Genomic DNA, 16,636 nt, shown 5'->3' on the forward strand with positions numbered 1-16,636 from the left:
TTCCTTGACTTTTTTATTGTTTGTTTTTTTCATGAAGCTGTACATATCTTTTAATCAATTGAACATACATTTAACTTTTTGCACCACAATAAGTAGAGTATCACATTTTCTTTTCTTGTTATTTTAGAAGCAGTTATTTAATACCGACTATGTTCAAGTACTGTGTGCTCTGAAAAACGCAAAGGTAAATATAATATTGCTTCCTCCCTCAAACAGCTAAAATCTTGTTGGAGCTAATTAATGTGTATCAACAATAGCAAAAGTGACTAAGTTTAAACTCTGAAGGGTTAGTCAGAGTGAACACACACCAGGGACAAATGCCTGGTGGCATGTCAGAACTTGCAGGATGTGTGAAATTAAGCATAGCTCAAGCTGAAGGGGTAGTTGACTGTATAGTGGGAGGTTGGCTCTATTCGATGTAAGAACTGTGGGAGGAGGCAGAAGCTACGTTATTGGGTTCTTTTTAGTTCATGGAAATCCATAGCAAGGGGTTTGATTTATTCTAAGAGCAATGAGGAGTCACCAAATGGGTTCAAAAGGGAGGGGAGATCACGTGATGTGATGGAAAGATCATTTCAGTTAATGATGGCCTTAGGGGTATTGGTCACTGCCGAAGTTAGTGGAACGTCCTTTTTAGAGTTAGAAAGCAAGAACTGAGTACTGAGTCATAAGGCAAGGGTTTCATTCTCACCATTGCCCTAGGAAGCTGTATGATTTTGGATAATTCGAATTATTTCTCCCAAATTCAGTTCCCTATCTGTTAAATAAAAATATTAATGTCTATCTCACATATTTTGTTTGAAGTTAAATGTCATGATATCAATGAAAATGGAAGACTTCACATTTCTACCTTGGTCTGAATACACTTCATTGGTTTTAGGAAGGACTTAAGATATCAAAATATAAATACTGTTCACAATTGCTCAATTATCCTTTCATACAATATAATCATGGACACACTGTGAAGAGAAATAATAACAACATACTTCAGTTAACCAACCTTATTTAAGGTATATATTTGAGTTTTGTTTATTGTTTGTTTAGACAGCTGATTTGTTCTTAGTTTAAAAAAATATTTTAGTCCTTCAGCATGTCAGGTACTGAACTGCTCTATAACTTTTACTCTAGTCCAGTACCCTACTGGTGGTAACATCATAAGTTTAGTGAGATAGAGCTTCTCCTGATGACTATTGTACAGTTGAGATAGCAGAGACACAGGCAGATTGAGTAACTGCTCTGATTCCATCACTCGATAGATTTTGGAACCAGAATTCAAGTCATGTTGTAGAGCACACACTTAAACACCATCCTACCACATCTTGGCCACTAATATTTATTCTTTAGATTTAAATATACAAAAAGAAACTTTCTACAATAGCATTACCAAAAGATTAGTAATTAAAATTTTGTATTAGTAATTAAAATTTTTTATTGCCCTTGTTCAAAAGAAAAGCCTAATCTGATCACAAATAATTAAAGAACAGGTCTTCTTGAAGGTAAGGGACTAATGAATGCCCAATCACTGTGATTCTGTCATTTAGAAACCTATATTGTCACATTCTCTTCTCTGAGATCCCTGTTCCCACAGCTCCTTCTCTATGTAGAGTGTTTTTAAAGACCATCCGTGTGGTGGCATTTGTTTATTTCTTCCTCAAGGAATCCTCAAGGTTGCATTAATTTTTTGCGTAAGCAAAATCATTTTTTGCCTTTAAACTAGTAGTCATTTAACATCTTAATTCACATACTGACATATGATCCAAAAAATACAGATGTACTTATTAAATAAAGTGGGGCTAAGTACCATCAAAATTAAATGATTTTTCCCCTCTTTGACACAAACACTCAATCTGAGACATGATTTTATTTTCTTTGTGGTGTGGGGTGATGTGAAAAATGAAACATGTAACCCTACATGAAGGAAACCATGGTTTTAATGGAATCATTAGAGAAATTGTTCCAGAATGCTACATCCTTCCAGAAATAATAACCCTGTAATGTCAGCAAATTTGGAGTCAGCATGGGTTACCTACTCCATACAGAGGGCCCTGGTCCTGTTCATTAGATCTGCCTGAGGCTTAGCTAAACTCAAGTACATGACCTTTAAGAATTTTTAAAATTCATTAATCAATGTTCTTTGCCTGAATTTTGCTGCTTTTGCTCCTTTAACCTATTAGTTGTATTCTTTTTTTAAGTTGACCAATTCTCACACCCAACAAAAATGAGAATTGCAAGCATAACAGTTCTAGCTAATAATTAATAGAAGGTTCTTTCAACTCAGAAACCACTGCCAAAGTTCAATAATGATATTGTAAAATATCACCCAAAAAGCTTGATAATGTGAGATAATCACTTATAAGAACCTAACAATCACAATACTTAATTTGTATCTTACTTTACTTAAAAAAATTATTTTAACACATTTATCTTTCAATCTTCTGTGCAGACCTAAAAGTTCTATTTATTTATCTATGTTAATGTATTAGAAACAAGTCCAATTGAAAGGAGAGTAAGATATTTCACCAAACTTGCAAAGGATCTGTGCGATTTTCCCATAATATATTCCTAATTTAATATTTTCCTATATTATTGTTTTCTATAACTTGTCATCCTGATAATTATAAATGAAATGATTTAAAATAGTGATTTCCAAAATATGCTGTTTGTCTTGTGAAAAGTAGTGATGCCTTAGCCCAACATTATGACAACTTTTATGGTTAGTTGAAGAAATAATTATTTAATTATGCAAATTATCTGATCACTTATTCTTTCGTTTAGTATTCAAATGTTCTTAACTGTCTAATATTTTATTTAAAATTAACAGAAAATACATACCATTTATTTAATATTCCTTTGTAAAATTACAAGATTTTTAAAACAGAAATTTCCAAAAACAATACAAAGATGTCATTAGCTCCACATTCTTCCTTGTACTTGAAAACTATTCTTTATTAGTTCTTTTAGCAAAGTTTTGCTAAGGATATACCTGTTATGTGCTAAGTTATGGCCCCTAGAAGAAGATATGTAGCTCACAATCTGATCTTATTTGGAGATAAGATTCTTTTTTGGTTTAATGAAGTCTAGATGAGGTAATTTGGGTGGCCCCTAATCCAATACCACTGCCCTACACTCTCAAACAAACTTAAGCCAATTTCTCCTACTGGTAGAGTAAGACTAGAAATGAGCTGTCTTACATTTATATTTAAAATGTAATGATAAATGTTGAGCATTTTTTCATATTTTTGTTGGTCATTCGTATATCGCCTTTCGAGAGATATTTGTTCATGTCATTTGCCCACTTTTAAATGGAGATTTTTTTTTTTCTTGCTGATTTATTTGAGTTGTTTATAGATTCTGGGTATTAGTCCTTTGTTTAATATATAGTTTGCAAATATTTTCTCCCACAATGACATACCTTTTTATACCAGTCAGAATAGCCATTATTAAAAAATAAAAAAAACAATAGATATTGGCGCAGATGTGGTGAAAGGAGAATGCTTATGCACTGTTGGTAGGAATGTAAATCAGTACAACTTCTATAAAAGTCAGTATGAAGATTTCTCTAGGAACTAAAAATAGATCTACTATCCAATCCAGTAATCCCATTACTTGGTATCCACCCAAAAGAACAGAGATCACTATACAAAAAAGACACCTGCACTCACATGTTTATTGCAGCACAATTCACACCTGCAAAGATGAGGAATCAACCTAAATGCCCATCAATTGATCAGTAGATAATGAGAATGTATTCAGTCATAAAAAAGAATAAAATAATGCCCTTTGCAAGCACTTGGATGGAATTGAAGATCATCATCCTAAGTGAAGTACCACAGGAATGGAAAACCAAACACCACATTCTCACTTATATGTGGGATTAGTTAAGCGTCTTCAAAGGCTTATAGAAGGGTATAATGGACATCGGAGACTGAAAATGGGGAGGTGAGAAGAGAGCTATGATGCAAAATTACCTATTGGGGACAGTGTGCACTAGTGGGAGTGACAGTCACACCTAAAGCTCAGACTTCTTCACCACTTTATAATGCATTCATGTAACCAAAACCGTTTGTACCCCTAAAGGTACTGAAATAAAAAATGAAATAAAATGTAATAAAATTGATATCTTAAATGTTCCCGCATCAATTACATACACAACATATATATATATATATATATATATATATATATATATACACACACACATATATATATTATTTTTTGTATTTTCCTCTTATTACAGAATTACTTTCCTTGGAAACTCACTGTTTTAGCCGTCAGTCTCCCATAAACTACCAGCAGAGTGACTGGCAGGCAGAATTGTATGGTTAGTGAGAAAACTTGATGTTATTGGGTAGAGCCCAGTGAAATGAACAGGACTTTGAGCAACAGCATTTTTATTCTGAAAGCAAAAAGGTCTCAGATGACTTCTCTTTCCTGTCAAGTTCTGGATGTTTGGGTACTTTTCTTGTTTTTGTTTTCACCCTAAATTTTGTACTTTCTTATATATACTGAATGTGAAATAACTTAGTGTATTTCTTTGGGGATTCAGGATTTTGCTAGGTGCTACCAAGGGATGGATGTAATTCAGTGACATTTTGTCAGGCTGTTAAAGAGTAAATTTTCCTTGACTGTGGCAGGAGGTAATTATTTTTTGTTTGTTTGTTTGGTTCTGACACAGGGGAAGAAAGTTTGGGGTTGCTTTTTCAACTAGTGCAAGATACTTTTTGTTCTGTTTGTCAGGAAGGGAAAACATATTTTATTGTTAGAGCAATTGCCAGCCTTTGCTTTTCCCTGAAGTCTTGATGTAGTTTTTAACACTGTGAACATTTTTGAAAACTAAGTCTCTGAGCGGTTCTACTCTTCTCCCTAAAGATGTCTGTGATGTTCTTCTTCATCTTGATCCCTCCCAGCAATTTGTCTGTTGCATACTCTGTGACACTCATTCAGCAGCTCATATGGAATATCCTCTAAGAAACAGATGTATCAATAGATATGTTTCATACTCTAATGGGTGAAGCCAGCAGGATGGACATCTAAACAAATAATAATAATAAAAACACTTGATGTTGACTTTCAATTACTTATTTATGCAGATGGCTCTAAAAAGCAAGCTCCGTGAATGATATTTTTTGTAGCCTACCTTCATGTTTTAAAACTTTAGGTACTTGATTATAATGTACCAAAAGAATGCAATCTCCCATTAGACTGCTTGGACTTTTCTTTAAACTCATTAACTAAATTCTTAGCCAGCACTACATTGCTAAAATTTCTTTGAGGCAAATAGTGAGAACCAAGACCTCAGTTCAGGAGCTGATATACACCTGATACATTCTTGGTACCTGTCCTCAAGTTCTGGTTCCAGCTGTCAGTGGGCTTCCGTACTGGAAAAGTCATCTCCACAACCAACTTAGACTAACACTCCTCACATATACTCCGTGTTTCTTAACAAGGCCTTTGGGATCTCTTATTAAAGGAAAAAATTTGTTAACTTACATTGTTCTTAACCAAAGGTTAATTTGAAAGTTATCTGAAATATAAGCATGTATCATATTAATTAAAAGAAAAGTCCAGCAGGTAAGAATTTTTGGTCTTCATTATCAAAAAAGACAGTGCAAGTATAACAATAATAATACAAAAAGCTTCTGAATTCTTACTATATATTGGCACTGTGTATTTCTGCAAGCATCAACTCAGTCATTTCCCACATGCATCTGGTAGACAGGCATCATTATACTCATTTCACAGATGAGCTAACAGGCTTGTTTGGTCTCTGGATGAATCTTGTTAGGGATCTCTTTTCCCTTAGGAATAATTCTTTCCCTGAAAGAGTTTAAATGTCTATTGCAAAGAAACTTTTGGTGTTCCCACCAACAGACTCTACAAACACTTCTGTTGTTCCCATCATCACTATCACCTCCAAACTCTGTCTGAAGCAGAGGTAGATACAGCTTAGGGCTAAACTGTAATGGAGTTCAGGACTGGCTAACCCAAACATTAAGCAGGAACGTCACTCTCACCTTCCCCTCACACTTCTACCCTGATGCAGGTCATAAAACCTGGGAAGATCACTCTGATCTTCCCTCATCCATCTCCCCTGAAGTAAGTCATAAGATCTTCATGTGAGAGGTCCCCTTTGCATGCCCAGAGGAAAGGAACTGAAGACACAAACATTCCAAGAAGGTTCTGAACAAACAGCCCTTTCAAGGTATTCCCCAGTTTATTACAATGAGATTATATCTTTTGCTTCCTCCAATCATATTTCTTTCACTATTGTCCACTCTTCACCAAGCCTAAGTCTAAAAATACACATTTTTTTCTGTTTGTTCTTCTTCTGAAGGTTTTCATGTCATAAGAAACTTAGATTAAATAAGTTTGTATGCTTTTCTCTTGTTAATTTGTCTTTTGTTGTAGGGACTTCAGTCATGGATGGATAAGAAAAATGTTTTCTTACATACAGCTGCAACATTCATTAAATGTCTGTCTAGTACCTGGCTCTCATCAACAGGCCAATTTTTGCTTTTTGTTCTTTTTGTTTTTGTTATTAACACCTAAAAACTTCTTTTAAAAAAAGTGACCATCTGGGACTTGGCACTATTATTCAATGGTTTGGATTTTATTGACGCTGTATATTTTATTTTTTCCAGTTCTTACACTTTATTATAGAGTTGCTGCTCAGGAAGAAAAAGAAAAGAAAGAAAGAAAAAAAAGGAAAGTAGCCACTGTCCTCAAGGGTCTTAGATATCTATAAAGTTAAGGTGATGAAAAACGAAGGTTGAAAACCTGGATTTTTGTCATTTAATAGAGGTAAAAAAAAAGCAGGATTGTTGTTTATAAATCTACTTTACAAAATTGCTAATTTTTACAACTGTCTTTTCCATTTAAGTTTGTCAGCTGGTCATGTGATGGTCAGAATAAATTAAATACATTTTCTAAAAAAAAAATTCATATGAAGAGTATACTACCACCCTTAGTGAAATACCACATAATAAAATTAATTAACAGTATACTTTTAAATACGAGACCTAGGGGGAAATGAGGAAAGAAAGTATACTTCTATTTTAGAGGAAAATTACTTTCTTGTTAAATATTACCCTATGATGCCTATATTGATTTGTGTGTGTGTGCATATATATTTAGCAATTCAAATTAACAGTGTAAAAGGCAATTCAAATTTTGTAAACAATCTGTGTCCATGGTCAGCGTCCAATGCATCTGCATGAAGGTTCTGGAACTATCCAGTCCCTTGTCTTCCTTTTTTTCGGCGAGAGTTCCCTGGGAGGCACAGTCTACCTAGTGCTGACACTCCAGAGAATGCTGTGTTTTACCTCCCTGCTTCCCCAGGTAACTTGATGCTCTCTGACCCCTACCCTCATTCTTGCACCCAGGATCACTCTCTAATCTTATTCACCACTTCCTCTCCCAGCATTGTCTCCTCTAGAACATCTTTACATAGTAAACACATTTCTTTATACCCATCATATATTTCCCAAACAGTCCCTGCAACTCTCTTCTTACCTAAAGCCTGTTTCTCACCTAAAAACAGTGGCCCTAGCTGCCTCCACATATAGGCATGTATTACATACAAAATACACACATCAGTGATCTTTTGGCTTGCACATCCTAAAAAGGGGAAAAACTATATAACAAGAAGCCATACAACATGTTATTGGCAAATAAAGATGGAATTTCCATTTTACACAGGGTTTAGGGTATCCATATATGGCCCATAACAGTGCTAGGCACATAACGGATGCTGACCAAATGAATGAATGAAACATTTATGTTTGTTACACAAAATGTATTATCTAAAGCTACATGAATAGAGATGAAAGGTGGAGACCGGAAGAGCAGGGTAGCTAAGTTAAAAAAAAAAAAAAAGGAGCTAGGCATGCACAGGCAGCTTACCACATAAAGGCTTTCATGGAAATACAGCCCTACATCATAGAAGTTTCCATCATGCCTGACTGAGTGTGTTCTTGTCTTCAGCTGCTCCATTTGCCACCACTGCAAGACACAGCTCCCCAGTTGACCAAGCAGCGACACGCTGAGGATGTAAGTGCCTTGGGGCACCTTGTCCTTGAGACCCCTCACACATTTGATCCGTATTTGAAGATGCTGGGGCGATGGAGATGGTTTACTTTCCATAAAAGGTGGGGATCTTGAATTACACAGGAACTAGGTAAAACCAGACAATTAGCAACAATGGACTTTTTTTTGGGGGGGGGGGAGTAGACAATCATTTTTACTCAACCTGTAATTGTCAGGTATTAGCAATGATAACAGATGAGGACAGAGGATGTGTGATTACAGGGTCAAAAGGCAAACCTGCTGATGACAGACTGGAGGGAAAGTTTAGTCAATTTTTCAGCATGGTATGTTAATGATCTGTGACATCAGAGGCCATTCATCCATTATAATAAGAGAATTAACAGGAAATCAACACTTCTAAGAACCACACAGCATGACTTTTAAGATATCTAGGGTGGATGAATATGGGCAATAAGTAATCACAGACCATAATGCCCCAATAAAAAGTGAAGTGCCAAACAGGTCAGACTAACACCCCACCTGAATGAAGACGTCTATAGTTTCATCACGATGTCAACTTGCCCCACAGGCTTCAAATGAAGAGTCAAGAAATAAAGGGGGGAATAGCATTTATATGTGCTTTTGCCTAAAATTTAGCACAAACTGCATGTGATTAAAGGACATGACTTATAGGACGTTAAATTTCATTGTTCACCTATAGCTGAGAGAAGAAGGTCATTTTCATTTTTAAGTGGTTGCTGCATAGTTTATGCAAATTGATAAGATTGTTAATGGACTATTGTTTCTGATTAAACAAAAATTAAACTGGGATTATTAATAAATAAAATGTCTTTTGGTCATGTTTTCCATACTTACGAGTTTCCAATGGTTTACAGATTAATTTGACCTCAAAGAATCCTGATACCTTGTGCTTTAAGCAAAAATAATGTCATTTTTGGAAGCAAGTTACTCTCTTGGCCACCCAAGTTAGTGTCATTACCAGTTAATCTGCAGCCAACAGTAAGCACTTTCTAATCCTGCCTAGACCTTATTTTGTGGCAGATAATATATATTTCCATATAGATAGTATGCTTCTGGAATTAAATCACAGTTAAGCAAACAGTGAAAGTTGTTCAACTTTCTTTGTTTTTTTCATACAAACCATACTTAAAAACTAATCAGAATAACAATTCTTTTTAGTTTAATTAGAAAATCTTAATTAACAATAAAGACTTAACCTTAATATTTTGGTTTCCAAAAATATTTTAAAAATTAACACCATGTGAATAAATAAGACAATCTTTTTAAAACCTCAAGGCAGGATTACTGATGCAGGCAGAGTGAGTTATTAAACACATTCTAAATTAAATGCCTCTATGAATTTTATACTGAAATATATTGTGATAGTTTTGCATGCCAAATGTGACATTTTGTATTTTAGATTCATCTTCTGTAGTAATTTTGGAAATGTCATACAAACAAAGATTTTGTCATTTACCAATGGAATTACTATGCATGGCCGCTTAGCCATCTCTTTGCAGGCTCTTGTGGTTGTTTCAAGTCAGCAAGCCATAAAAAATCTTTATCTCTCTGAAACACAGCAATTTGGAAGATAATCGAATGGTGACTAGGGGGCAGAAATGCCAGTCTGAGGAATTATACCACAATCTCTCTTGCATTTACAACCTTCCTCAAAGCGAGTGTCAGCCGAGTAGGAAAAGGAGATAGAAGAAGATTCATCAAATCTCAAGCCTTGTTTCATTTGCATGGTGGCAGGTCTGCCTTATTGTCTAGCAGGACTGAGCCGGGAGTCCCACTGACATCCTATTCTGAGGAATTCCAGCAGCTTTGCTGTTGAGAGAGTTTTAGCCATTCTATTTCAGCATAGAATTCTCATCAAAAATATTTATTAAGGCCTGCTAAAACTCTGTTTCCCTAAAGAGTACTACAGGAGAAAAAGCACAGCAGGTAATCGATCAATACAATCGATCTTATCATTGAACATTTGCATCAGGGAAAAAGTCTGTTGCCAGAACCTCACCTTCCAGCAGAGTCCTGCTGCTCCCTTTGACTTATTAGTTACTTCTGTGAGGGTTCCAAGCTGGGCTGTGTTGTCTTTTTTACAAACATTTAGGTCAGCAATGACTGTTTGACTTGAAGTGCTGCAGCAGTTATAAGAAAGAGAGGAGAGAAATTGACAATGGCATATACCGAAAACCACCACACAATCAGATACTGTCCTTAAACATTTTGTCAGATGACTAGAAATTAGACAAACAACACATTATAGGTGGCGGAAGCGAGTGGCTTTTGAAGTGTAGCCCGCCAAAATATACACCTAGTCACTGCTCTTCCCACAATTAAAATGTCACTTGTTTTAGAAATTGTCAGAAGATCAAATATTTGATAAAACATTTTGTCACTTCATTTCCTACCCTCTCCTTCAGTCTTATGCACTGTCAGAGAAACTTTGAGAAAGTAGATAAAAAGCTGATATGACATAGACTTTTTCTTGTTTTAATGTGATGGTGAGTGATCAAGAATATCTCTACCCTTGAAACTACTCCTCAGGCACTTTTCCTCCTATTAATATTTACTGACTGTATTCGAGGTTCTTCATTATTGACTCCTTTTTTTTTTTTAGCTTCTCCAATCCTGAGAGTGTTCTTCTGCTTTTCCAAATTCATTTGAATTAAGAAGGATTTTGTATCACTTCTCCTGACTTAAGTTTAATTCCATCAGCAGGGCTATCTGTGACAATGACTGTACCCCCACCAGAGGAATAGCCTTTTGGGGTCTTACTACTGATTTGGTTTCCTGTGATACAAATTATTTCCCTTAATTTGGTTAGAGCTACACTGACACAAGGGTTCATTAGGACACCCACTTGCTGGCGATTCAATTTCAAATTAAATACACTTTGTTGTAAATTTTATTACTTTTAAACTACTGGATCTATTGTCTTTAATGGCCCTATTATACAGTTATGAAGGTAAACGATTTCTTTAGTAAACAGCACACATTTTATATTAACCACAGTGAGATGATTCCTCAGTTTCTTTTTCGGTTCCCTTGGCAAGAATTTTAAAGCACTGAGATATATCCTAAAAATTTAATCTAAATAATTAGACAATAGATTCATGATTATAATCCTTAAGAAAAAAAGAAAGAAAGAAAACATGGTCCCTGGTTACAATACCAACTGTTGGTAATTCAAGGTTTTCTAAAAAAACCTTTCTTAAAGTGAAAAAGGAGCGCGATGTGCATCAGAAGGTTAAGTCACAGCTTTAACCTGATACCAGGTGTCTAGAGATAAGTCTAAGGATTTGCCTCACCTTACAGCAGTCATATGCCAGGTTAGGAGGCAGAACCAGACACTGGTGCCCTTGTGTTAGGTCCTAAGGCGTGTTATTATTCTTGTTTTTCCTCTCTTAGAGCACTTATTAATTTTCATGATTTTATAAGTATATGTGTTTGTGCATTTTAATTTCTTTAATAATATAAAAAGCACTACTCCCTGTCCCACACACGCAAAAAAAGTTACTCATTAACTCACAGCTCAGGTATAACCACTGGAAGAATATTGACTTCTATTCTTCATAGCTGGGTAACTAGACACAATTTATTTTTTCTTTTTCAAAATAAGACTAGTACTATAAATATTATTCTGTAATCTGTATTTTTCCCTGTGCATATTATGAGCATTTTCCATCAAATTAATTTTTTTTTTTGCTACAGCACAAAATTTTGGCACTATCTAGTATTTAATTACAGATAATACCTAAATTTAATTAAATGAACCCTTATAGTTGGATATTTAAGGTAGTTTCTATTTTCACTGTTGCAAGTTAACTTATTATGAACTCTCTCGCACCTAAAGTCTTGTAAACTTTCCTGTCCACTTTCTTAGTACAAAGTTCTATCATTAGAAATATTGGGTATGGGAGACATGCTACTTTACATTTCACTGGTCTCTACCTTCATCCACCTAATTGTTGAAATGACACTTTAGTGATATATAACCCTGTCTGCATGACCTATTCTCTCAGATATTAACTAATTCTCATGGGAAAATGGGTTCCATTCCAGATAATACCTCATTTTCACTGCTAGTAGGGTTAGAAGTTCAGGAAAATGGAGGATGAAAAAGCAGCACTGATGTACAGCAGGATTTTTCAACCTTGACACTATTGACATTTTAAATCAGATAATTATTTGTTGTGGGGGCTACCCTATGCACTGCAGAATGTTTGGCTGAACCCCTGGGCTCTGCCCACTAGATGCCACTAGCACCCTCCCAGTCCCAAGTCTCCTGAGGGCAAAACTGATCCCTGCTGAGAAGTCCTGGTGTACAGTCTGAACTAGTATTTGCTGAGTGCTGTATGTTCCAGGCACTCATTCTAATATATTGCATTTCTTATCTCATTTCACTCTTAAAATCATCCAGCAAAGTATTCTTGCTTCTGTTCAAATGATGAGAAACTGAAGCTAAGGGATGTTGACTATCTTGTCATGACAACCATAATCATAAGGGTAAAGTCGAAGATTCAACAAGAGACCATTCAACTTGAGAACTGCCTCTGAATCTAAACCTCCTAGTAGAGGAGCAGAGACTGCTATCCAAACCTTGACAGTTCCTACCCTGAACCAAGGACTTTGACATTTTCTAAGAAATAAATAAGACATGGCTCCCAGCTATACTCCCATTCCTATAATGCCCCATTCCCAAACATCATATGGATGAAGGGGCATGGGCATGTCCAGGAGGAAATGGGGCTCATGCTTCCCAAAACCTGACCTCTAGGGCAAAGCAAACTAGGGAGTCTCTGTCATCTATAATTGCTCATATTTAATCCATAGCAAAACATACACATGAAAAAAATGCATTAAATCTACTATTATGGAACATACTTCTCAAGTGTTTTGTCAGTCTTTAAACATGACATAGGAATGTATTGGTTGAGTCCTTCCCCTTCAAATTTCAAATCCTGCATGAAAGAAAATAGAAATAAAATAAAATGGATTCAAAACACACTTGAAACATCTGTGTAAAAGTTGGCTTTTCTGAGAGCAAGATATACTGACCCTCAGGGTTAAGTTTCCCAGGGACAAATAAGAACATGGGATTTATGTCTTTCAGTAGCCGCCTTATTATGGTATCTGATTTTTCTCACTTTGTTACTTATTGTTCAGGAAGGTAGAGGAAATAGTAAACAGCATCGCAAAAGAAGGAGAAATACTTAGTGGATTCCAGCATAGCTTTCTTTGTTTCTATTTCTATTTTCCTCTTTTTCACATGCACATACACACACTCACAACACACACACACGGGCATGCATACATAACACACATAATGCTGTTATTTAAGGATGGAAATGGAAAGACAGTTAGAAGGGCAGGATGCTAGAGATGATCATCATAATTCGAGTCACATAATGTCTTATGCGGTCCAGGACAGTGGGGGAGTAAAAGGAGAAATTTGAGGCTAGGACCGCTGGCATAAACTGGGGCTATCGTATGCAAAATATAATATATGAAAACTATATTAATAATGATATTAGAAATTGTCCTACAGAAAACCTAAGAGGGTCTCATACAAGCAAATAATAACATATTCTGTGAAAGTAAATAATGAGAGGAGGAGGAGAAGAGAGCTGAAGACGGATAGAAGCTCACATCTTTAATAACCTTTTCTTAAAATGACACACCGTTCCTTCTGCTGTATGCTTTGGACACATAGATCAACCATGGTACGATAGAGAAGGGGCTTGTACCAAGGTGTGCATTACAGGAGGCCAGGATCATAGGTCTATAGCAGTTATAAAATCCAGACAAGCAAACATTGAATGTTCATTAATTCTCTACAATTATCAGCCCTGTCCTCTATACTCGGTCTGAATTTTCCTTTTTTATGAAAGGTAGCACATCTTTATGGTTAAGTCATTTTCTCAACCTGCTTTCTGCCAGTAGAATTTGAGGGCCCAAAAGCTTCTTTTCATCTTGTTCTCTCTCTGCCCTTCTAATCCAAACTTGATTATTCTGCTTATATGATTCCTTTTAAAACTTTGTGCATTTCGATGAATCTTATTGGAGTTCGTTGGACAAAAGTCAAACCTATAAGTCTCTTCAAAATAAAACCTCTACCTTGGGCTTCCACCAACAGGATAAAAAGCAATGTCCTCATGCTTTCTGGAAATCCTACCATTTAACTGAGAGGAACTATGAGACACGCCCTTAATTCCTTTAAAGTGCCTTCTATCTCAATGAATAGTATTCTGAGGCACCACCTTTAACGATTCTGAGGTCTTAACAAATGATTTGACTGTGACACTTGTCGGCTTCATCCTTAAACCATATTTTCCTGACATGAAATCTTTTCTCAGAAGCCATTTTAGCATTGCTTGCTATCTTGGAAGGCTGAGAATTTTCAAAACCATCAAGTAAAGAATCATTTTGTTTAACAGTCTTTTCTTTAGTTTATCTTTCTCCTCTCACATTTCACAACAAGCAGCAAGAAGAAGCCAGGCAGGACTTGGCGATACTAGGGTTGGGAATCTCCTTAGCTGGATCATCTGGTTCACTAGGCCTATTTTCTACTTTCCACATGACTGTAGGCAACAATGTTGCTAAACACTCTGGCACTCCATAATAAAGGTTTCCCTTCCTTCATTTTCCAATGAAATTTTCCTCACTTTCCTGCAAGCCCTCACTTCACTTCTTGAAGACTGTGAGGTTTCTAGTAATATTTTGTTTAAGCCTAACACTCTCCTCAAAGTCACACGTCAGTCTCGTGTTTTAGGTTTTATGAAGACAAGACTCCATTTCCAGGTACCAAAACTGCATTAGTTATCCATGATTTTATGATACATCACTCCACCACTTAGCAACTTTAAACAACAAACAGGTACTACTTCAAATGATTTCTGAGGATCAGAAATCCAGAAGCCATTTTGTGGGTTTTCCTGGCTCTTGGACTCTCAGGAAGCTGCAGTTAAGTTGTTGGCTGGATGAGAAGTCATCTCAAGATCAAATGAGGCTGGAGAATCTGTTTTCCAGCTTAGTCACATGTTTGTTGACAAGCCTCATTTCATCGCTGACTGTTGTCCAGAGACTTTGGCCCCTCACTAAGTAGGCCTCTCTACAAGACGGCTATTCACAAGATGGCAGTTTGTTACTCCACAGTGAGAGAGAAATAGTTCAAATAGAAAACTCCACACATTCCCATGAAAAAGGTCTAAAAAATTCAAAAGGCTAAAATGGTTTGAGAAGGAAACTTATAAGGGTCAAATGTCAGCCTAGAGACCATGTTATATATTGTACTTGGTTTGGCTAAATAAACTTCTTAACATTGCACTGCCAAGATGGCCTCTAAAATAAGTATCCAGATAACATAAAATAGTATCATTCAATATAGCAAATTTTCTCATTTATTACATACTAATTAGCATATGTGCGATTTTACAATAATGATATTAGCCTATAGTTATTAAACACATACCATACTAGATACTATATTTCATTCAGTTCCTCATTCTACCAGTATTTATTGTGGGTTTGCTTTATAACAGACACTGGGCTAGAACCTGGAATAGAGTGCTTGATATACAAGATCATACCATATGTAACATTATGAAACCTTCTTTCTGTTGTTCATGATTAATAAAACAAATAAACTTAAGAAATGAGTAATATCATGACGGCAAGTGTGAAAACATCTAAAGGATAACATAGAGAGTAATAATTTTGGGGGACAGGGTTGTGGTAGAGGGTTGTCAGGGAAAACAGTGACATTTAAAATAAGATCTTTAAGGAAAAGTAAGGTTTAGCCATGCAGAAAGTGGAAGAAATGGATTGTTCTAGGCAATGAGAGCAGCATGTGCAAAGGCCACAAAGTAGGACATGATTTTGCATAAAGAACTGAAAGAGAATCACTGGGACTTACATACAACCCCCAAGAGAGAATATTGGGAAGTGGAGTTAAAAACATAAGCAGAAGTCAGATGCTGCTAAACCCACAGATGATGTGAATGATTCTGCATATTATGCACAACTGGGGAGTTAGCAAAGGACTTTAAGCAAAAAAGTAACATCATATGATTTTTATATCATAGGCAATGAAATTTTAAAAATATTAAATGAATGTTTGTTAATTCCTGTCTTCTATAAACCATGTTTCTCAGCAAAATTCAACCATTATAGCTCCAAATGACTGGAGAGGGGATACACCTTCTCAGTGTGGCAGAGCAAGAAGAAGGGGGTAAGTGTCTTCTTTTGTGGACGGACTGTGAGCTGGAGGAGGAGGTACAAGTAAGGAAGACAAGCTACCAAATGGACATGTATCATGGTTTTCCCTCAATGCAGCTCTTCCTCTCCAAGGTAGAAATCTCACAGGAGTTGTAGAAGGATTATGAAATAGTTTGAGGAATAACCCGAGGACAGAGGGGTCATGCCAGGCTTTCAATTAAAACTCTGAAAAGAGACCACATTGCATAATGCCTCATACACCAATGTGGTGGGGTGTAATGCTACCAAATCAGAGTACAGCGCAGGCTTTATTGTCGTTTAACAACAGAGAAAACTCATGCTTAGTGCCTGTGTCCATGAAGGTCTC

General features: G+C 36.0%; 1 protein-coding gene across 1 annotated transcript in view; it reads right to left on the reverse strand.

Moving 5' to 3' along the window:
- The window catches only part of LOC103274104, a 242,774-nt gene extending 234,632 nt beyond the window's left edge, over positions 1-8,142 (reverse strand). The window contains exon 1 of the mRNA XM_021719309.1: positions 7,903-8,142. Within this exon, the coding sequence (XP_021574984.1) occupies positions 7,903-8,142 (240 nt within the window). The remainder of the gene's footprint in view (positions 1-7,902) is intronic.
- Between the last annotated feature and the right edge of the window lie 8,494 nt (positions 8,143-16,636).

The sequence above is a fragment of the Carlito syrichta genome, unplaced genomic scaffold (assembly GCF_000164805.1).
Source record: "Carlito syrichta isolate Samal-C Ts95f unplaced genomic scaffold, Tarsius_syrichta-2.0.1 Scaffold314379, whole genome shotgun sequence".
Taxonomy (NCBI): Eukaryota; Metazoa; Chordata; class Mammalia; order Primates; family Tarsiidae; genus Carlito; species Carlito syrichta.